Genomic DNA, 24,391 nt, shown 5'->3' with positions numbered 1-24,391 from the left:
ACATGACGTCATTATTGTAAGATGCTAGCTACATTCTGTCACATTAAAAAACCCTTTCAAAACTAAATCATAAATAAATATACAAGTTTTGTATTGTTATCGCAAAATGTAAAGTTATTTGTATTTACGGCACTTCAACAAATTATTTAAAGAGTATGTTTATTGAAAATCTACTCTGAAGTACCCCAGGGCTCGAACTTAAGAATTTATTACCCACGGCTGTCGGTGAAAGGACCCAAATATCTGTGTTAAATACTGGCAGATAATGTTCATACACGTTTATACATTTTGCCGTTGGTCAAAGAGCTATACCGATGGCAGTCATTTTTATTCGGCAGCACAAAAGTGCCATCGGTGGCGCCCCCAACCAACAGCAGTTTATATGTCATCGACGGCAATTGCCGGCTTATGTCACGTGACCTATATAGAGATTTATCTAGTCATCATAGTTTGCTAATGTATACAGCGATTGTGGGATAAATTCATAACTGTGTTATTAAAAAAATTTCTTCTTTAATTTGAAAATTTAAAATGAAGTACCTAAATAAAAAAATATATAAATAACACTTAAAAAGAAGCCCTTAAACATTAATACCTTTACAGTATTGTGTTTGTAGGTCAAATGGGTACATCCAGAGAAAAATATCCATGTATGTGTGTCTTGTGAGATAGTTATTTAGAAAAATCTGAAACATGATTTTTGTAGTGTGAACAAACACACTGAAGTATAGAACACGACCACACACACAAACACAAACGCTGCTTTAAACGGTACACACAACATATTAAATACAACATTATATACAATAATGTGTTAAACATACAATAATATTAAAGATTAGCACTGTCAGCACCACCTGAACACAAGTTTACTTGCCCAATTCACTCTTACCTTAAAAATATTTTTTACTATGTCGGTCATTAAGTATTAAATTGGCAAGAAAATACACTGTCACAAAAACTAAATGATTCTATCCATTACTGACAATTGTTTTAATATAAATTTATATTGGTAAGACTGACCACTGACCGCTGTCTTGCAGGGAACATTTTGTTCAGTATCACGTCGCTATTTGCTATGCAAGTTTCAAAGATCACTACAGTTTTAAAACAAACGTTTGTTGCTAATCAATTTTTACTTGACTAGAAATATCGCTAATAAAGATTTGGAAAACAAAACGATCCCCGATACTTAGACAGGACTCGCACTAAAAATATTTTTGTTCAGACAATTTTCAGATATGTAGAATATTTCTACGAATGTTACAAAATGGCTAATTTTAACAAATTTTTATCAGCCAATTGCAAAATGTTGTAGCCAGTTTGTATAAAAATAAGCAATTGGCTAGTTTGGGTCTTGACAGGGTGAGCTCTGCTTACATGTGATGTTATCAGATGGTGAGATAAAAGATCTGAACTTACAGTTATTGTCTACTGTAGTTCACTAGGAAGCACTTGATCATGTCTAGATCTGAAACACATCAATTTGAGAGTTTTTCAAATAACAATCTTTCTCTCCAGCGTCACAAAAATGGTCTTGCCACAAGTACAACTGACTTGAAATCTACACTGTATGCAAGTTCATCATCAGCTAACACTTGTTACAAGAATCTGTTTTACAAACAGTTTAATCAGCTAAAGTCTGCTAAAAGAAAAGAAAAAATCTTCTGATTTATGGTTACAATTAGCCACAATATACCAAAATATTAATAACACGCTGTACGATGACCATGCAGCTGGCTGAATAAACTATTAAAGTAGTTTTTAGAACAAATTAAATGTATATCTTTTCCAGCAGTATTTAACTGCTTTTAAGACTGAACACTTGGAAACGTGTAGTTGTGACCACAACTGTAACTAATGAAAACTCTTTTATCATAAAATTAATCCCAATTTTTTCACATGAATGTGCACACACATTTTAAAAGTAGCCCAATCCTGATGTGATGATGTTGAACAGTTGAAAGAACTGGTAGGTACACAGTCACACCATCCCTGCCATAACACTGATCAGCTAGCATTGAAAATGGACAAACTTTGGCCAGGTATTATAATTTCACTTCAATTGTAAGTGGAATCATCATTTAACAAATGTAGAGTCCTGTATAAAAGGATCTCGTTACACGTGGCAAACTGCTGCATCCTTGGCTTAATGTGTCACAATACTTGCAGGAAATTCCACGGTGTATGATATTATTAACACTAATGCCACAACCACGGCCAAACATGAATTTCTTGGAGTTACGCATTATCTACACACAAACTGCTAGACATTAAAGCTCTCTCCACAACCACAAGTCCCCTTGATGTTGGGATTATTAAAGACAAACTCTGAAACTAGTTTTGATTCTGTGTAGTCCATCTCTGTTCCCAACAATGTCAGCTGTGCCTTGGAGTCAATGAAAACCTTCACACCTGAAAGAAAAAAAGAAGAAAGCACCACACTTGTTATTACATTTGATATTCTTTGACAAAACCAAGATAAAGGATCTGTGAGCATATATGCAGTTGATGGGGATTTTAAAATGCACACCAAAGGAAATGCATATATTTTAATATATTTTTCATTATAAAATTAATTTTAAATACTGTGAAAATGTGCCTAAAATGTTTGCAAGACATGTTTCATTTTAATAGACACAAAAACTTATAGGATTCAAGCTAAATCATTTTAATGCAGACTAAATCATTTATCTTTACCAAAAGCAATGTTCTGTACTGTAAGTACAAAAGATGATTCAGCAATGAATGGCGTACCTATTAAAAGGTTATCTACAGAAAATGACGGGACAGGAGAACTCAAATTGACAACAATTGCATAAAGATGAATGTTTGGGAGTGTGGAAATGTTAGTATTTACCCTGTGCTGTCTGAAAATTATGATATTTTTAAAAGAGAAGAAAAGTATGTTTACTACTAACCATCCTGCAGCACCTCTTCGTCAAACTTTCCCTTTTCAATAGCATATTCCAGTGTGTATGACAAGCCATTGCAACCTCGCGTTTTCACCCCAATTTTGATTCCAATCTAAAAGTCAAATTTCAACATTGAACATGGACAAAATGACATGGTGTCTAGGCATCATTGAATATAAATATCAGTAATAAATAAAACATAATACTAAAAGATATTTACTCAATGTACATACATGAATAACAATTAAATACCACTGTCTAACTAAATATTTAATACCGTAATATGTGAGACACTTTTTAAATGTTATTTTTTTATTATTTTAAAAAATATTGCTGTCTAAACTACATTCATATTGGACTAACAAATCCAGGTTAAAGCCAGTTACTCCCCATCCAAATGACAAAATGCAATATTTGGCTTTCCTTCTTATTGTAATACTGTCTTTTAGAAATTAGTTCTTATTACCATATCTGGACGCTGATCCATTAGCTGCTTCAGCTTGGATATAGCCGACTGTGTCTATAAAAAATACAACAAAAAATAGATTTCTTTAATACAGTATTGCTGTAGTAATGTTGGTATAAAGCGCTCCTATTTGTAACAGCTAGTTAGTTCACATATACTAAAACGCAAAAGAAACGCAGGTTCTCATTAAATTGGATATAAAATATTAAAAAAACAAAACGAAATGAAGATTTCAACATTTATTTTGGAGCTACACCAATTCGGCACACATTGGTGTTGGAAATTTTTGATTGAATTCCTTTTTGGCTATTGTTTCATGTCATAAAGTAGGGTGGGGGTCCATGTTAAAAATGTGAAAGAGACGACCTGTAGCATTGTCAAAGTCAGTATCGCGTGTGACCACCCTGGGCATTCAAACAGGCAGTGCAACGTCTCCTCATTGAGTTGACAAGCCGTTGAAAGAATGCCTGAGGGAGAGTTCCATTCATGGACCAATGCTGCCTCCAGCGCCTGCATATTCTGAGGTTGTCCGCGAGCCTGAAGGCGACGTCCGATTTCATCCCAGACGTGTTCGATAGGCGCCATGTCCGAGATAAGGCTGGCCACGGCAACGTTGGGATGTTGTGCTGAGCCAGCAACGCCTGTGTTGCACTGGCAGTGTGCGGCCTGGCATTGTCTTGCTGCAGCAAGCGCACACGTGGGTGAGCGGCAAAGAAGGGAACGACGTGATTGTTGATGACGTCATTTTGGTACACGGCGGCATTAACGCGTTGTCTGAACACATGAAGTTGTGTTCTGTGGTTGAATGAGAACCCACCCCACACCATCACAATAACCCCGCCCCATCGGTCGGCCTGCAGAACGCAGCAGTCGGAGTAACGTTCATGTCGACGTCGCCATACTCGGATTCGGCCATCAGCGTTGGAAAGATTGTAACGGCTCTCATCAGTAAACAGAACTTGTTGCCACTGGCCACGTCGCCATCTTTGATGTTGTTGCGCCCACTGTTGATGTTGTTGGCGGTGCCGAGGGGTCAATATTGGTCCCACATAAGGACGGCGGTTACGGAGTCCTGCTGCCCTCAGACGGCGTCGGACTGTATCGGCGGACACTGGACCACGTGGACCACGCACCTGGTGAGCGGTGTTAGCTGCTGGCAGCATCCGATTCCTAAGGTGGGTCACCCGGATGTACCGGTCTAGGGCTGCGGTTGTCACCCTCGGGCGGCCGGTGCGTGGTCGATCGTTCACAGATCCAGTGATTTGGTGACGTTGAGAAAGGCGTGCGATTGTCGAAACATGACATCTCAATTGTCTGGCTACAGCAGTACGGGTCTGTCCGGCTTGCAACATCCCGATGGCCATCCCTCGCTGGAGTTGCGTCAGTCGCGGCATTTTTAAAATGTGATTCTGTTGTCTGTCACTACTCAAATTGAATTTATGCGATTAAATCCAGGTGTGTAGGCTTTATAAGCATTTCAATGAGTGTGTTTGCACTGGATTCATGATACGGATGATCCAGCACGTGCAAACAACGTGTTTTGAGAATTCGTGACGTCACACAGGTAATGAAATTGACACGCAGGTGGGACTGCGGTGTGGGTGTGTGCCATGTCCTTTAACACAGTTGAGGTTCAATTCCACCAAAGATACTGCTTTACAAAGTGCAATTCTTTCGCATTTTCAGGACCTGCGTTTCTTTTGCGTTTTAGTATAGTAGGAATTTCCCTGTTTTAAGTTAAGAGTACTAGTCTTCCTTGTTCGAATGCTCTTAATGGAGATCCATTATTTGTTTTTACTTTAACCCAAAATGTTTAAATACTTTTATGTTATTAAATAAAAAAGGTTCAAGGGTTCAAATAAATAAAAACATTTTTGTTTCAGTTGTGGAAATAAATGAGTAAATATTTTCAATCCCCAACAATTGTGTTTAGTTTTAAAGCAATCTATACAGGACTTTAAATTACACTGATTTCACAATGGTAAATGTCAAAACAAAATGTGGGACATACTTCTATTTCTGGGCTGGTCAATTGTCAGGTCTCACACAAGGTTCATATTATAGGGCGAAGTCACTTCTCTCTCAAACTTTGAAAGGGCGAAGTTTTTAACAGAAGATAGACTTGATTAATACCCAAACAAATAGGCCATATAGGAAAAACGTTCATCTACAGTTTGAATAATTGATGCACGCCATTCTAGTATTTCTGAAAGAGATGCCCTAATACAGGAAAATAATACTGTTTGCTTTGTTTGTCTTCCTCGTGAGAAAATAATACTGTTTGTTTTGTTTGTCTTCCTCGTGAGAAAATAATACTGTTTGCTTTGTTTGTCTTCCTCGTGAGAAAATAGACCAATTCCTCCTCCTGTTGACCGATAATGATTTTCATTTCATTTTATACAGTTACAGTTAAAAATTTAATGACACCACTAGAGCACATTGATTTATTAATCATCGGCTATTGATGTCAAACATATGGTCATTTTGACACAAGACATAGAGAGGAAACCTGCTACATTTTTTTATTAGTAGTAAGGGATCTTTTATATGCACCCTCCCACAGACAGCATTATGCTGCATAGCACATACCACGGCCTTTGATATACCAGTTGTGGTGCACTGGCTGGAATGAGAAATAGCCCAATGGGCCCACTGATGGGGATCGATCATAGACCGACCATGCATATGGCGTGCACTTTACCACTGGGCTACGTCTCAACCTCTACAGTTACAGATAGTGTAAATATAATTTACTATCATAAAAAACTTGTATTAAGCCTAATGAAGCATACAACCCCTGCAATTAAGAAAATTACCATGGCAAAAAAAATGCAGCGGAAAAATAATGTCCACAGCATTTTCCACGGTAGTTTTATCGTTAATATGTTTGCAACTCTGGATTGTAAGTATAAATCTGAATGATGAGTTTGCTATTTGTTTTGTTTGCCAATATGCTGTAGTGTAAGATTCATTTACACCAGCGGCGGTATTCACTGAAAGTGACGTAACAGTCAAGCACAATCAAGAACAATGGGGTTTAAGGGGATGACACTTTATATATACAGCGTAGTCGGTCCGCAGTGACATTCCAGTTCAATCTTGATATTTGTATTAGGAAATCTGTCACCAAGACATCCTCCTTTAAAATCCAAGTAAACTGGTACAGTTTTTTTCACTTGGATTAGGCCACTCGGCACCAGAAAAAGGTAGTATATTTTGTCAATATAAATTACAGAGAAAATTTTATTAAACTATCTTTTTCTCTACAAATATCTCATCATCAGGCCGACCATAACACTTCAAGTGACTAGTAGGAATGTATGTTGAACATTTTACTGAAAATAAGAAATCCATACTGCACCATAGCCATGGTTCAACAATATATAAGATGTCACACCCCATGCAATCCAATGCACGTGTTATGAACAGTCAACAGAGTTAGAACTCGTTACTGGTAATTCACATGCATTTTCGATCATGCCTGATCGCGCCAAGATTTAGATACTTAATAATAACAGTGCAGTTACTGTTTTAATATTTACTTTTAATCTGTTTTCGGTTCACAAAGTATATTTATTTTTAAAAGTAAGGAAAAGAAGAAGTTTGTTTTGTTTAATGACACCACAGGAGCACATTTATTAATTAATCATTGGCTATTGGATGTCAAACATTTGGTTATTCTGACTCGCAGTCATCAGAGGAAATCCGCTACATTTTTCCGAATGCAGCAAGGGATCTTTTATATGCACTTTCCCACAGAAAGGAAGGCACATACCATGGCCTCTATCCAGTTGTGGTGTACTGATTGGAAGAAGAAAAAACCCAATCAGTTGAATGGGTCCACCGAGGTGGTTTGATCCTGCGACACAAGCACCACAAGTGAGCACTCAACTGACTGAGCTAAATCACACCCCAGTAAGGATTTTTTTTTCTTGAAAACAAAATCCAATATAGTCCACGGCAAAAAAATATGCCGCAGAGAATGAAAAAATCCACAGCATTGCCGATTGCCGCAGGGGTTGGCACAGTCATAACAAAATGAACCACTAGTATTAATAATAATTATTAATAATTGAACAAACGAATTCTAGCATTAATAAAATGGCAAATCATAGCTCATAACCAGCCATTTAGCCATGGGTCACAAAACAATATTATAATTATTATTGAGAAATAAGCAGATTATGAATAGGTTTTCAATGAGTAAATTAAATTTTAATTTAAAAAAATATATTCAGGCTATATAATTTCAAATTTCATGGGGAAATACTTTTTCGGTTTCATGTCTTGTGATCATGGGAACCCATCGGAAACTGTTTATATTATTTTTGTTGAATAGTTGTACTCGATATAATAATCATGGGGAACAAACTCTTGGTTCCGTTATTTTACCAACACGCTACTGACAGTACCAGAAACGATCACTACCGTGAAATCTGAAGACCAGATATTGATACAAAATAAACAATACAGTTACTAAAAATTATAGTATACTTATACGCATCAACAGTCAGTAGCACATTTTACCTTTAGCCTCCAGACCGGTGTGACGATTTACCCAACACTACCCAATACTTACCTAATACTACCCAATACCACTACTAACTATTATATCATCACGCAAAACCCCCTAGTTACACGTGTTGTTTGCGGCGAATTGTATACCCAACAGACTCCAGTACGTTGACTTACCTCCCTTCGTTCACCCTTCTATAATACAAATAATTTTTATCAAATAAAAAATATATATAATTCTAATCTTGATGATATGGAAAATTTTTATCAAATTACTGTGATCAGAAAACATTAAAAAAAAACTCCCACAAAAACCCCCAAACAATTACAACAGGTGTGAGAAAAATAAAAATAAATTTTTGAAGCGTCTGTCAAATCAGGTACAAGACCATTAGTCATTAGATATTATATATTTACATTACCAGTTTATTAGATGCAGTTTTTGAGCGGGCAAGTCTAAAAATATTTGTTAAAGATATTTTTTAATAAATTATTTACTTAGGCCCTAAGTGGAAAGGCCTCAATTTGTCGTTTCACCAATTAAGACCAAACATTGTTTGCTTCTGGGTTCTTTGTAGTTAGTATTTCATGATGTATTGAATACGAATCTGACTCATGGGTATTTGTGGGCCTGTTTGCAAGCAGGATCTAGGCTAATTACTGTCGATATTAAGCTCACCGCTTTATTGTATGCAATACTTGACCAATTACGAAACTCAGTTTGAAACAATTGGAAGGGGCTTGTGTGAAATAGAAGTTTCATAATATAGTTTACTTAGGATTTAATTGGCCTGCTCATCATACTGTGATACTCTTAATTCAATAAATATATGTGACTGGTATAACAGCAAGTGGTCAGCCCAAGAGAGGAATATCTTTGATGATTGAAACAAGATTATGAGACTATATTTAACTGTTATTAAACCTTTCTTTTAACTATTAACAAATGAAAATGTGGCATGCATATCAACCAATCAGAATTCAAATGTAGCGCATACATAAAATGATGGACCTTCCAAAAAAATTGCTTTACTTATTTATATTTGTCTCTGACTTATTCAAGTATGGCTCCACGCAAAATTCGAAAGAAAGTTGAATATCCATGTGGTTCTTGCCACACAGAGTGCGAAGAAACTAACTGTCTTTATTGTGAAACATGCAAACATTGGTTTCATAGTCGTTGTGAAGATATTAGTGCTAACAATTTAAAGGAGTTGGCCCTTTCACCCGAATCCTACATATGCACTAGTTGTTTATCTAATGGAGAGAACTATGACTATCTTCATGGACTGGCCCGCCTTACAAAGGTTAGTTTTTTCTTTACTCTACTTATTTTTCAATGAACTTATATATATAATTATATTGTTTTGTGTCAATACTTTAACGTTGACGTTTACATTATAACAATTAAGTTGTGCTAATTCAGTCGTAAAATTAATAAGACAAATCATCCGAAATTATTTTTTGATTATGTTAGAATATCTGAGGTTGAAACACACACATTTAGGACCCACATTTCAGAAATCTGGACACTGGCATTTTTACATAAAAAAGTATTATTGACAAGGCCCGTAAAATGATCAATTGTCTCCGTATGGAAATCGTAAATGTAATATTATCCATTGTCAGCTTCGTAACTCTGCCAGCAACCTAAACTATCATTTATTTTTAAGCCATCTTTCTGATAACCCAAGCTGTGCATGTGGAGATAACTGTGAAGATAACTTTCATTATTTTTATGTTTGCCCTCTGTTCATCAGACAAAGATATGATTTATTTGAATCCTTAAGGAATTACCTTGGTATCTTAGACATTGATCTACTATTATCCGGCTCAATAAACCTACCAATTGAAAAAAAACTATTTAATTTCTTAAAGCAGTACATAAATATATAGCTGAAAGTAAGAGATTCGAGTTGAACTAACCACGCACCTTCAACAAGCATGTAGATCTACGATAACAATATTAGGATTCATGTATACTTCAGCAAACCTTTAATCATGTGACTTCATTATTCAACAATACTTGGGCAAATCTATACCTGATATTTATAAAGCATGTATTACGAAATTTGCACATAATACCTTACCTATATATATATATATATATATATATATATATAATTACATTCTCCTTATTTATATGAATGTACATGTATATCGTAACATCATATTATTATAACATACACATGTACAATGTGTGTGTGTGTGTGTGTGTGTATATATGTGTATATATATATATATATATATATATATATATATATATATATATATATATATATATATATATAATAATTATTATTATTATTACTTATTATCCTAAATGTCAATTTGTATATAATACTTTACCTATATAAGTTATAACCATAATTTACATTCTCCTTATTGATATGAATGTACATGAATATCGTACATATCATATTATTATAACATTTATACATTATTTATTATCCTAATTGTATGTACATGTGGTATTGTATGTTTATTACTATTGTTGTTTGTTTATACCAATAAGCCGCTGTGCTTACGGTCAATATAGAATTGAATTGAATTGAATTGAATTTACTACTAAAGGTTAAGGTTAATTGGCAGCAATTGTTCAGTAGATCAGTGAAGCGATTAGTGCATTTTTGTATTCAGTAAATAACAGGTGTTAAAACCATGAGATGTAATCGGCGGTAATCATTAAACGCAGTGGTTGAATGAATGAATGAATGTTTAACGACACCCCAGCACGAAAAATACATCAGCTATTGGGTGTCAAACTATGGTAAATGCAAACAGTAAGTGATGATCAACATCAATATAAAAATTCAACAGTTAAACAAAAACACAGTGTAAAGGACTGTGTAAAAATACAAATATTACAGCTAAATATAATTAAAATTTAGAATAAAATTCAGTATCACGTAAAAATTGTAAAATAAGTTCTGGATGAAATTGAAAGGATTCCATAACATTACTTTGGCCAAAAATATCTTTTTGAGTTTCATGAAGATGCTTACACTCCACCAAAATGTGGCATACCGCCAGAATACACTGACAGTGGTCACGCTGAGGTGGAGGATCTTTCTTTAAGATAAATGAATGGGTTAAATATGTCTGCCCGATGCGGGCACGACACAAGACTATTTAATCCTTCCTGCACTGTCTATAGGAAGACTGCCACTCTCCCAAGACTGGCTTGATAGCATGAAGCTTGTTCGCAACCTCACCGTCCCAATCACGTTGCCAAGTCGAAAAGATAAATTTGTTGATATTAGTTTTAAAATCAGTATAAGGCACACCAACTCTGGCATAAGGCAAATCCAAAGCAGACTTGGCAGCTAAATCTGCCTTTTCATTACCCCTGATGCCAAAATGGCTGGGCACCCAACAAAATACAATAACTTTATTGGCAATGGATAAAAAGACACACTTTCGTATCACCATCCCAATTAAGGGATGATCCAGCTTCATATTACGTAAAGCTTGGAGACATGAAAGTGAGTCAGTAAAAATAATAAACTTGGATGCTATTGAATCTTTGATTTCTTCTAAGGCTTTAATGACTGCCCAAACGTCAGCACTAAAGATTGATGCCGAGTCAGGCAGTCTCACGGAAAGTAGTGTGTATGATGGAAAAACTGTAGCACAAGCCACAGAATTGCCATCCCGTGATACATCTGTATACACAGGAATGTAATCACGGTACTTGTCCTGAATTTCCATGAAAAACTGTTTATAAACAACAGCATCTGTACAATCTTTCTTCAGATGCGAAAGATCCAACACAATTTTAGGTGGTGTAATACACCATGGTGGTAAAACAAAATATGAAGGAGTTTCCAAAGTGTCAGTTAACTCAATGTTGGAAAGCGACAAAAAGCGCTTAATGCGAAGACCAAATGTACGAATAGCATTTAGCCTTGCATCAAACAACTTCATATATTTGTTATCAAACACTGCATCATGTGTTGGATGTTTTGGTAAATATTTAATCTTGGCAGCATACTGCAGAGAAAGCTTGGCACGTCTAGCACCCAAACAAGGTTTGTGTGCATCAACGTACAGGCTCTCTACAGGAGATGTTCTAAATGCACCAAGACAAAGCCTAAGTCCCTGATTGTGTATAGGATCTAGCATCTGCAAGTACGACATGCGTGCCGACCCATACACAATGCATCCATAATCAAGTTTAGACCTCACAAGAGATCTATACAGACGGAGCATAACCTTTCGGTCTGCTCCCCATTCCATATTACCAATAACCTTTAAAATATTAAGAGCTTTTAAGGCCTTCTTTTTAACATATTTAAGATGGGGCACAAAAGATAGCTTCCTGTCAAGTATAACCCCCAGAAATTTAGTCTCCTCCACAACTGGAATTGGATTTTTGTCCAAAAACAACTGTGGATCTAAGTGGAGACCTCTTTTCTGGCAGATATGCATACAAACTGTTTTTGCCTTTGAGAATCGAAAGCCATTGTCAGTTGCCCATTGATGAAGTTTATTCAAACAAAGCTGCAACTTACGTTCAATGATACTCATATTGGACGATCTGTAACAAATCTGAAAATCATCGACATATAACGAGCAATCCACACAAGTTATTAAACACTGGGTGATGCATTTAATTTTCACAGAAAATAGAGTTACAGACAGGATACTACCTTGAGGCACACCCATCTCCTGTGGGTGAATGTCAGACAAAGTCAACCCACCTGCACTTTAAAACATCTATCTTTTAAAAATTGAGAAATAAAAACAGGAAGTCGACCTCTAAGGCCCATGCCATGGAGGTCGTTTAAAATCCCATACTTCCACATGGTATCATAAGCTTTCTCCAAATCAAAAAACACTGAAACCAAGTGACGATTATAGATGAAAGCCTCCCTACAAAACGTTTCAAATCTAACAAGATGATCGACCGTACTACGTCTAGATCTGAACCCACATTGCACGTTAGTAAGCAATTTGTGGGATTCAAGATACCAGACAAGTCTACAATTGATCATTCTTTCCATGGTTTTACAAATGCAACTTGTCAAAGCGATAGGGTGATAGCTAGTAGGATTGGTTGGATCCTTACCAGGTTTGGGAATAGGAATGATAATAGCTTTCCTCCAATCAGAAGGAAAGTCTCCAGAAATCCAAATGTTATTAAAAACATTCAAAAGAACCATCAAAGATGATTCAGGTAAATGTTTTAATAACTGATAATGAATTTCATCTGGTCCTACTGAAGTATCATGGGCTCTACGCAGTGGCTGAGTCTTATTACCTAAAACAACTGCAGAAACATGCCAACTCTTGAGTTTAATACAGTTGCAATTTTTAAAATTTGTTTCTAAAATGCCACCTAAACTTCGTAACGTTGATTAGTGACTTTAGTTGCATAATTGCTACATTTTTTAATTGTTGTATGAAACATTATTTCTTTCATATAATAGAATGGAAATTGAGGGTAGTTAAGTATTAAATTTTGTCTTTGTTTTTTTTTATGAAGATATTTTCACATCTACACATGTATATGGTACATTAACAATTATAGCACAACGATAAAATTATAGATTTTGAGTGATAATTGTCACAACTTTGTATGACGGCCACCTCCTTATGACGGCCATTTTTGCCTGATACCTTGAGTATCTGCCATAAAAAAAAGTATGAAGAAATCTGAGCAGCTGAAAAGGGAGTACCTCTTAATTACAGACCTGCACATGAATACAGAGCCACAAGTGACAGGCATGTTGAATTTTGACATCGCTTCAAATGAGTTACTTTCATCCACAAAAGCATACAGGCCTTCTTGCAAGGCTGCTCAGTCGACAGGAGATGGAAATTGCCTCTTCAATTCTACATCTATTCATTTAACAGGCAACGAATCCCTGGCAGTTGAACTCCGGTACAAAACCTGTATTGAAATGATTGTCAATAAAAAGCAAATTTTAGATCACAAGAACAGGTCGAGTCACAGTCTGCTGTCTCCTGACTATGATGAAGCCTGTCTAAACGCTGCTGCTGTTGGAAGCGGTGGGTATTCCTGTGTAATACCATTATCGCCCTGACAAATGTGGTTCAGATCCCAATCCAATCTTTGTATCCAGTGGTCAATGGCGTCAAAGACTTGGCGTTTGTGAAATTAAACACTGTGTTCCAACCAAGGTCCAATGTGTGTATTGCACATGACCCACTTCAAATCATGTGGACTTCCATGCACCTACCAACCCGTACAACTGGGATATGGACACCAAATCACTTTGTTCCCATTGTAGCGGCAAATTTCGTTCTTGATCCATTTGAATTCCAAAGCTGCCAGTCAAATACATCCTTAGCATCGTTCTCTTCGAACCAGCACTGGTAACACATTTTTCCCTCTGAGAAACAGCAGTCATAACGAATGTATTGAAAATAATGAAAATGTTATTGATACTTGTACTGGTAACATGTTTTCCCGTCTGGAAATTCATAGTGATGAAAAATCTGTTAACGATGATCAAAATAATTATCAAAGAGATGGGGGTTCGCATGAAACGGCTTTCAAACCTGTAAAATCCAGAAAACGACGAAAGATAAATACATCTGCATCAGTTTCGGCATTAGATCTAGTATTAACAGCCTGTGTTCCGACCCAGGTCTGTTGTTGGCAGATAACAGCCATGACGAGTCCGACGCAAATGATCGAACAGGTCAGGCACATGTATTCACTAGAGCACCAAATGTTGGAAAATTCATGTCAATGAACACAACTTTTGACTTTCTTTTAAATACTGAAAATCCGTTGCAACGGATTCCATTGGGTGCAATAAATTATGTATTTCTTGTTATTGATAATACAAGCAATGCAAACAAAGAGCGTTCAGTATTTCCTGATGATTGCAGTACTTGGGATTCATCACAAGGAACAACGATAAATCAGTCATTTTCCTTGATGGCCAACAACAAACTGAAAACACTTTTCAAAAGGGATGGGTTATTTTGTTCCCGTAAAACAATCAAGGGAAAAGTTGTATATGAGCCTTATGCACTGCAACTTAACAGGGTTATCACATTACACAGATATTACTCGACCCTAAAGGGTGATACTGATTATAAAAGAAGAATTACAACTGTCTTGGAAGCCCCTGACAATTTGATTTCATTGACTAAAGTTGTACTGTGGCCATAAAACATCGCAAACAAATAAACTGCACGGAAATTCCAAATGCTCTGTTGCGTACTCTAGAACAGACCCTCAGGTGTTGGAAGAGTGCTCTGCTCTTGCACAAACGAAATTAGCAATGGAAGTTTGTTTTTTGGCAGCAAAAGATTTTAGGCCCCAAACCCGGGAGACAAATTAGAGATAAAGTATAAAAGGACAAAAAAAATTCAAATCCTGGGAAAACGTCCAAAAAACAATGTGGCCGATGAAGTCCTTGAAATCCTATCAAACATCCATTCCAATCCGTACATACAAAAAGTAGAACTTGGACAAAAACAAACTTCCCAACGTTATAATATATTCAGACACCCAAATCACAGATATGAAATCAAATTGCACAGGGGATGGGGCAAGCATTATTGGCATAGACAGAACATTTAACTTAGGTAAGTGTTTTGTAACACCAATGTCATACAAAAATCAAGGTGTAGTACATAGAACCACAGCTGAAAATCCAATCATGCTTGGACCATTATTTTTGCACTGGGATGGGGAAATGACAACCTATCACTCATTTTTTGCGCATATTAGGGCAAAATTAGGCAGCGATGAGGTAGTCATAGGGACGGACGAAGAAAGTGCCATGACAAATGCATTGCATGATTGTTTTAGCAATGCAAAGTTTTTGCTTTGCAGTAAGCATTTAAAAGACAATATAAATCGATTTCTTGAAAAATCGGGCACATCTTACAATCAAGACAAAAAATACTCAACATAATTTTTGCTGAAGATGGACTGGTTTTCAGCAAAGATTATGTTGAGTATATTTCAATATTAGATGATCTCAGTCCATATTTTGAACAAAACACTAAATTCAAACAATACTGGGATAAATATTTAGAATCAAAGCTTAAAACCTATGCCATGGAACCTCTCTGACAAAATATTATCTCAACTCTTTGGACAAACAATAACTGAATCAATAAATCACCGACTAAAACAGGTTTCAGAATAGAAACAACACAAACTACCAGAACTCGTTGATAAACTCTCCTTAGTGTCGCAAATACAAATGCTTGATTTAAGATGTTGTTTACACAATACAGGTAATTTTAAATTGACCAAACACACCAAATCATTTGAAATAGCATCGGATTGTTGGGCTGAAAAAACAGCAGGCGAAAAGGAAAGACTGTTTGAAAAATTATTGGCAAAAAAGAAAAATTAATTGAACGACTACTTCGTGCGTGCTACACAAGCTGCCGATTTTAAGTGTCCTAGGCCCAAACTGTCATGTGGAAAAAAACCAGGCCAAAGAAAACGATCAAAATCTGAAAAATCTAAAACTTTGACAACAAAAATAGACATTACTTGTGATTGTGATCAAAATTCACACCCCTCTTGTTATCTTCCCAAAATGCAAAGTGGGAGTGCGTTTTAAGCAAACATTCGATAAATAATATGTGAATTATTCAAATATGAATATGATTGTTGTTGTTAATATCAATATGATCATTAAACATGTGATATCTTTGTAGATTTGTTGTTTCATTTCTTACATACATAGTTTTACAAAGAGAAACCTATTATATATTGAACCGGGTATATATTATTTGTATTATAGAAGGGTGAATGAAGGGAGGTAAGTCAACGTACTGGAGTCTGTGGTATATACAATTCTCCGCAAACAACATGTGTAACTAATATCCAGGTTTAGGAGTTCTTGCGTGATTATATAATAGTTAGTAGTGGTATTGGGTAATGATATAATAGTTAGTAGTAGTATTGGGTAAGTATTGGATAGTATTGGGTAGTACTGGGTAAATCGTCGCACCCCCTCAGACACAGGTGTGGTTCGAGTTAGATGAGCATATTTTTGTGACACCAGTGTTGCTTCGGGATGCAGTCGATTTGTCCACTGGACAATTCGTCCACTGAAAATTTGTCCACTGAGGAACTCGAGACGATTCGTCCACTACAAAAAATCAGTTCCGGACGATTCGTCCACTGGGTTTTTATTTCCCAAGTACATTTCGTCCAAGGACTAAATAATGTGTACTACATGTACATGGGAGCTAAATAAATTATTACATATATTTTACCCCGTATATTTTTTTGCTGTGTCATAAATTTACAAAGGTGAAAATAAATTATATTGCATTAGATTACGCTTGGTAGATGTTTTTGTAACAATGCTCTGCAGACATAATTCATTGGCGTTTCTATTTATTCGGTTATCGTTTGTTTCTATAATGTACGCCTTTCACGCTACATGTCGTAGGATGTTTTTAGTACAATATGCCCAGTAAAGATAATCTTTAGCCCTTCCCTTTCAACTTGTTTGGTTTCTGTTTGCTTTACCAATTAAGTGTACAGGTGTACTCTATTGTGATATTGTGAAGTAATTAGCTTAAGCTTGTTTCACCAAGTTGGATCCAGTAGCGTCTAAAACAACACGCCTTATTTCAAAGCTGCACCGCTAACTACCTGTATGTTACATGTCGTAAGATGTTTTCAGTACAATATGACCAATAAAGATAATCTTTAGCCCTTCCCTTTCAATGTGTCTGTGTACAGAAGTAATTATGACAAATGTTTCACCAAGTTGAATCAAGTCGCTTCTAAAACAACACACCTTGTTTAGACCCAGTGATTTTCCCATTGTGAAATGGAATTACGATTTTCTGCGAAGTTAAAAAAATTAATACCATTTTACTATTGCCACACACTGTAAAACTGACGATTGGCCTGTGTGCAGTACTATTGGCAAACGTGTAGTGTCGTATTTACTGGTGCTACATTCAGCCAGACCGAGTGGAAAAACGTAAACCAAATGGCCACGTTGGGAACTAAATACTTTGCGAACGTTAGCGAAACGTTTGCTGGCTGAACTTGGGACTGGTTCACTGCTTTGTCTGTTGCGCCTGCGCAGGCGGGACAGGTTTTTTGGGGAGGTTTTCAGGAGTAAGTTTAGTCATGGAAGACTGATTTTTACGTTTTGTTAACACTAAGCCCCATTGAATAAAACAGTGCACTCAACTGTAATTAAAAATTAATTCAGTAGTCTAAAGGTTAATTTGTCACAGCTTGTGTTATTTAAATTGTTAATTAGGCCTACACGTTGTATTCTGAAACGGAAATGAAACAGAATTTACAAAAACATGAAATGGAAAATAGTTTTTTTTGAAACGGAAAACCACTGGGTCTACTTGTTTTCTCCACTCCATACTGCGAGTAGAAGACGACATAAAATTCTTTGCCATTTGGAGACGCTACACCAATGACGAAATTACTGCCAAAGAATTGATTCATGCTGTTGCGAGATTATCCATTCATTAGTCGGCTGACTGTTGGACGTTTCTCTTCCAGTGATATTTGACGCGGAGGCTTGCATTACCTATTTACCACATTGTGACGTGAGATAATGTACGAGCGAGTGGACGAATCATCCGTGGACAAATCGTCTGCATGATAATGAATACAAACAGTTAATAAAAATATTAATGTTGAATTCTAACTCTATTTTACTTTTTTGGTTATTATATACTACAAAATAATATTAAGAAATGATTACAATGTCAAAGAAATAACTATTAATATGTTTGAAAAAAATGCAGTCATCGAGTGGATGAATTACGGAATTGTCCGAGGTGAGTGGACGAATCATCCGGTGGACGAATCGTCCAGTGGACGAACCGTCTGGAAAGCTTTGCTTCCAAAGCTCACCTACTTAACACTCAAATTATTATCTATGAATACATGTGGGTATTCCTCAAATTATTCACCATACATTCGCAACTGTGTAAAATGCAAGTGGTCACTGTTTTTACAAAGCGACACTGATGTCACCTTAAAGGTAGGGTCAACTCAAACAAGAGCCTTATGTGTTGGAAAGACCACCAACACATACTGACACTTTAGCAAATGAAAAATGCATAATTTTAGAGTTAATAAAAAAACATGATTATTCCTGCTAACTGGGGGCAGCCATTTTGTTTCGTTTTTGTGACGTCCGGTTGGATAGCTTGGGGCGAAGTGATGTCAGCTCCTGACCATCTCCTGTATGTACAGTGTAAACAAAAGCAGTAATTTTCGACAAGGTGCTTCTCTTTGATCAACCTGACTTGTAAAACAGCATAAATGACGTAATAATATAATAAACTATTTAACTAAATATATTTCAAGTTGCATTAACGGAACAAAATGGGGTTATAGTATCAGGGTTCTCATTCATCCAAAAATATTGAGAGTCCATGGACTCATGACCTTATATTTTGAGAGTCCATTAGGAATGTAGGAGAGTCCACATTTGAAGATGAATTGATATATCCAATAAAATATCAAGTGAATTGTATAACTGAGAAAACAAAAAACATTTAAATGGTTTTATGTCGTAATAAAAAGTACATGAATATATACATTTTTTTATTATTAAAATGTATGATAAAATATAAACAAATACCAGGTAACTCATATATATTCAACTAATAATGCGAAGAAAAAAAATTATTGCGAAAGAATTTTCGGTTTGGCGAAATAATTTTTTTCTAATACTATCGCGATTTTTAGAACCAAACATTTTCAACCAGTTTTGTTCAGTTGATCCACCTCACGGAGTGAATAAGCGCTGTTTGCATGTCCACGTGGCTAGTCTACTATTCAGTTGTGTACAGCTAGCTGCTTGTCGTAAAGCTAGAAAACGCGATTAAATAACATGAAATACTGTTTAAGACATGTTGCATTTTTTATATTAAATGTTTGATTACTAGCGACAACAAGTTTTACTTTTTATTAGTCATGTTTTGTCGTACCGGTTAATGTTGTAAATCTGGGTCACGTTGTTGAGTTAATTTCCACGAAGTGGGTGCATTGATTATGGCGGCTTTCTGGAGTGACCAGCTGATTGTACCAATTAACACTAATTTCCAAGAATTTTTATGAATGTTGCCGATTTATTTTACAGTAAATTTAGATGTTTTAAAAAAAATCATATTGAAGTTAAATAAAAATAAAAATATGCTGCGTCCGCAGGGACGCACGTGTATGCAATATGGTGCGTCCCATCCTTGATCGCTGCGTCAGGGACCCGGGACACCGGGTCCGTAAGAACCATGAGTATTTTTCTCTGTTTAATAATCCAAAGGAAAAATGTACACTATTAGGCCTATTAATATGCTACGTTGGAGCAAAAACGACAACCCACGATAATTTTCTTTTCTTTGGGACTACGTAATTGGTAAGTTCTGTGGTTTTAGATGGGAAAAGTCTACTTAATCAATTGTTTTACAGAACTATTTACAGTAATAAACCATGTCCATTACAATTTTAGGGGCGACAGGTAATATTCCACAATACCGGTATGTATTTTTGTGTCTAGACAGCGTCAATTAATTGGCTCGTCTGGTTACCAATCAAATACACACCTGCCAATCAGGAATCACAGGTAGAAGCAACTAACAGCATAGACCAATTAACTAAGAAAACACTCCGTGTATCATTTCAGTACGTAGGTTAATGCATGGGCAAAACATTGTTAATTGTTTCGACTTGTTGTGTAGCTACTTTGACAATGGTATTTTATTTTGTATTGAAAAATAATATATATAATGCTGGATATATACTTACTGCTGGCTTACTGGGATGTGTATTATTACAGAACATTGCAATGTATGACTATTTATCATCCCGCAAAAACCAGGTAGATTCTGTTTCTCTAGTTCTTAAGGCTCATTCCTGACGTGACGCGTTAAGTATTACGTAACCATCAGCTCGCCAGAGGGCGTACTCACTGAGACGGTACAAAATGGCTGCGCCCGTTATATATAATAGCGGTCACATTTAACAGATTTATTAATTAACTATATGATTATATGTGTTGATATTAAGCAATAATGTGCATTATATATCGTTGAATATGCATACCAGGCCAAATGCCTTGATTGTCCTCTTTAAGTTAAGTATAAGGTCAAGGCAAAGTCAAGTTGATCATACTATTCATAGTAAAGCTTTGGCTCAGTTCACCCACTGGCGTGAGGACTGTGTCAGTACTTTTAACTGTGAGCTGATAAACAGACAATAGATGTTGTATTGGGTTTTTCAAAGTGCGGAAAATCCCAAATACCCCGATTCAACAAAGAGCTAAAATATGGTTATAGATTAATTATTCAGTCAACGGAAATGGGTAACTATTGACAACACCAATTGTGACCCGTTTGATGTAACAAAAGTCAGTTACAAACACAAATACATAAACGTGGGAAGTTATTAGATAGTAATCCTCATATTGAATATGTAATTTATATTATCCTTACCAAAACTAAAGGAGCTCGTGTTGGGATGATTCTTTTCCCTTTTATCGCTCTCACAGTTGCAGAACCAATTGCCCTTGCGGCCATCTTTATTCTGCCGTCTTAAACCCACGCAACTTCCGTTTTTAAAATAGACGAACCATCACGTTTACGCTAGGCTTACGCAAGCCTACTCTTTTCAGTAACAACACACAAAATTCGGAGAATGTGCCTAGAACAGACGTTCTTGAACCTTCGGTGGATGTAAGCACGTGCCAAATGGCTGATTGAATTACATTATTTGAACACATTTGAGTGATTTTTAATCGTTTTTATGTTTTCCTAGAATTTATCCCATTTTAATAAATAAATTAATAAATTAAAAATAAACACAAAATTATTGATTTAAACAATATTTTTTGGAAATATTATTTTACTAAAACTAATAGTTATACAGTACTGAATGTTTAATTGTTGATACGTGCAATACGCTTGAGGGTATATAATGGAAATATTCATGAATGCTTGTCTCTAAAATTCTCTCTCTCTCTCTCTCTCTCTCTCTCTCTCTCTCTCTCTCTCTCTCTCTCTCTCTCTCTCTCTCTCTCCCACCCCCGTCTCTCTCAATAATCTTTTATATTAATTCTTAAATCATCACGTTTATGTTGACTGAATAAACGTATTATATACATTTATAATATATATTTATATAACAGTGAAATGCCGCGAGAGGTCTTACTACATGCTTTAGCTTGCTGGCCAAACAAAAAACCGATTACTGTTATGACAGTTAACCCTTCTTCCTCAGGTTAAACAACTAAAGAAGATTCAATCGAATTTGACAAACATTACGCAGACATCTAGTTAAATCAGGTTGCGATTTGTTAAACCATTCTAAGGGGCAACCGAGGCGAAGTAGGATTACCGGTGTATATAAGTGTTTGCAATATATACATATATGTCCTTCCCGGCCAGACATCAAACGTACTTGTAGTCATATTGGAAAATTAAATTTTGCAAAAGATACCCCGAAAAAGTACTACATACTGACGTGCCTTGTAAACTGAAAATGTGGCAGTAACATCTGATGGAAAGTCTTTATAAAGCTGCAAGATATTCAGGACATTGACATCATAAATGAATTCCAATAATTTGGAAATACAATGTACTCTCTACATGGATGTGTAGTGAATAATAAGATAAGGGTATTTAATACAATGCAATTGCACAAACAAGAATGCCTATATACATAAGAACAAAAACAAACGAGTGTCAAAGAAACTGCAGCATCATTTTGATGAATCGTGTTTATTTAAATAATAGTTTTGGAAGTTACTCAGTTCGACATGTAAAATATTAGTGTTAAGCTCTTTTTTTTTGACTTGGATAAGAAGAAAAAAACTTGCGAAGAAACTAAATTATATTTATAAACATATCATTGAGCTTGCTGATTGTCAATGAGTTGGATGCGATGACATCTTCAATTACTACACGATTACTTGACGTATCTCAAGTTATAACTGCATGCTACACGATTACTTGACGTGTCTCAAGTTATAACTGCTACACGATTACTTGACGTGTCTCAAGTTATAACTGCTACACGATTACTTGACGTGCCTCAAGTTATAACTGCTACACGATTACTTGACGTGCCTCAAGTTATAACTGCTACACGATTACTTGACGTGTCTCAAGTTATAACTGCTACACGATTACTTGACGTGCCTCAAGTTATAACTGCTACACGATTACTTGACGTGCCTCAAGTTATAACTGCTACACGATTACTTGACGTGCCTCAAGTTATAACTGCTACACGATTACTTGACGTGCCTCAAGTTATAACTGCTACACGATTACTTGACGTGTCTCAAGTTATAACTGCTACACGATTACTTGACGTATCTCAAGTTATAACACCTGTCCCTGGGTTACTCCCATAATAAACTTTTGGTAGTGGCTTTGAAGTCTCATTCCTTTTTATACCACATTCCATCAAGATTAGTTTTTTCGCGTTTTTACTTTGCATTTCCATATTCATTTACTCTGTGACGAGTAAAACGTAATGGGACACTGGATAGATTCTACGAGAACTGCAACCAGTCAGGCACCTGGAAGAATGGCAGCAACATAGTTAATAATACTCTAATTCTGTAAACAGCAACAGGTCACCTTGGCAGTGAACCCATAATATAATATTTATATATTATTGAAAATACAGATAACGTTCAAGAAATGGTCGTTTCTGGTCAACATTTAGAATGTTTGCCTTTTACCGATATCAAACGCCCTGCTGCATAAATGTTTTTGACAGATTCAGACTCTACAGGCAAAACAGTCATACAAACGACCTTTTAAGAAAATTATCTCACAAGTTTGGCAACGTTTAAAAATGGTACCTACAGTAACTCTAACCTCTGTTTCCCGCTAAGAACCTAATTGTACATTCATCCGCTAATACTGGATTTTTTTTGGATTTTTTTTTTTTGGGGGGGGGGGGGGAGCACTTTGAATTTCGTGGGTGGGAGGGGACATACCCCATCAATCTTCCCTTAGATTCGCAACTGCATTTTTTAAAACAATTCGTTACAAGATAAACGGTATCTAAGTCATTTTTGTAATATTCTCTATATATCGATTTACCGGTGACAACTTTCTTCACATATTGATCATGATCTTTTAATATTTCATGCGAGTGTGCAGTAGTAGGCCTATATATAGTGTCGCAATACACTATAGAGAATATTACACTAGCACTGGCGTAGCCACGATTTTATATTGGTGGAGCCAACCCATATTGGGGAGGGGGGGGGGGGGAGGGCACACTATGTATGTATATGTGTGTGTGTGTGTGTGTGTGTGTGTGTGTATGCGTGGATGATTTGATAAAATGTAATAGTTAAAAAAAAAAAATTGATTGGTGGAGCATAGCCCCCGTAACCTCCCTGGCTACGCCACTGAACACGAGTGGTTGGATATCTCACGACTTGTTGGAAAAAAACAAAAAAACAAAATACAAAGTATTCCATTTCTTATATCCTGAAAACGAGGTTTAAAATACATTTCATTTAGGGATGCAGTC

The 24,391-nt window shown here is 36.0% G+C and overlaps 1 protein-coding gene across 1 annotated transcript; it reads right to left on the bottom strand.

Annotated features, from left to right (window-relative positions):
• Positions 1–183: 183 nt before the first annotated feature.
• LOC121375202 (iron-sulfur cluster assembly 1 homolog, mitochondrial-like) lies at positions 184–21,416 on the bottom strand. The gene is made up of 4 exons (XM_041502500.1): positions 21,331–21,416; positions 3,382–3,435; positions 2,922–3,027; positions 184–2,415 (listed from the first exon to the last, which is right to left on the bottom strand). The coding sequence occupies exons 1-4, from the start codon at positions 21,412–21,414 to the stop codon at positions 2,267–2,269; spliced, it is 393 nt and encodes a 130-aa protein (XP_041358434.1). The 5' UTR covers positions 21,415–21,416; the 3' UTR covers positions 184–2,266.
• Positions 21,417–24,391: the final 2,975 nt, after the last annotated feature.

This window comes from Gigantopelta aegis, chromosome 6 (genome assembly GCF_016097555.1).
Source record: "Gigantopelta aegis isolate Gae_Host chromosome 6, Gae_host_genome, whole genome shotgun sequence".
Taxonomy (NCBI): Eukaryota; Metazoa; Mollusca; class Gastropoda; order Neomphalida; family Peltospiridae; genus Gigantopelta; species Gigantopelta aegis.
This window is presented reverse-complemented; position numbering and strand designations above follow the sequence as displayed.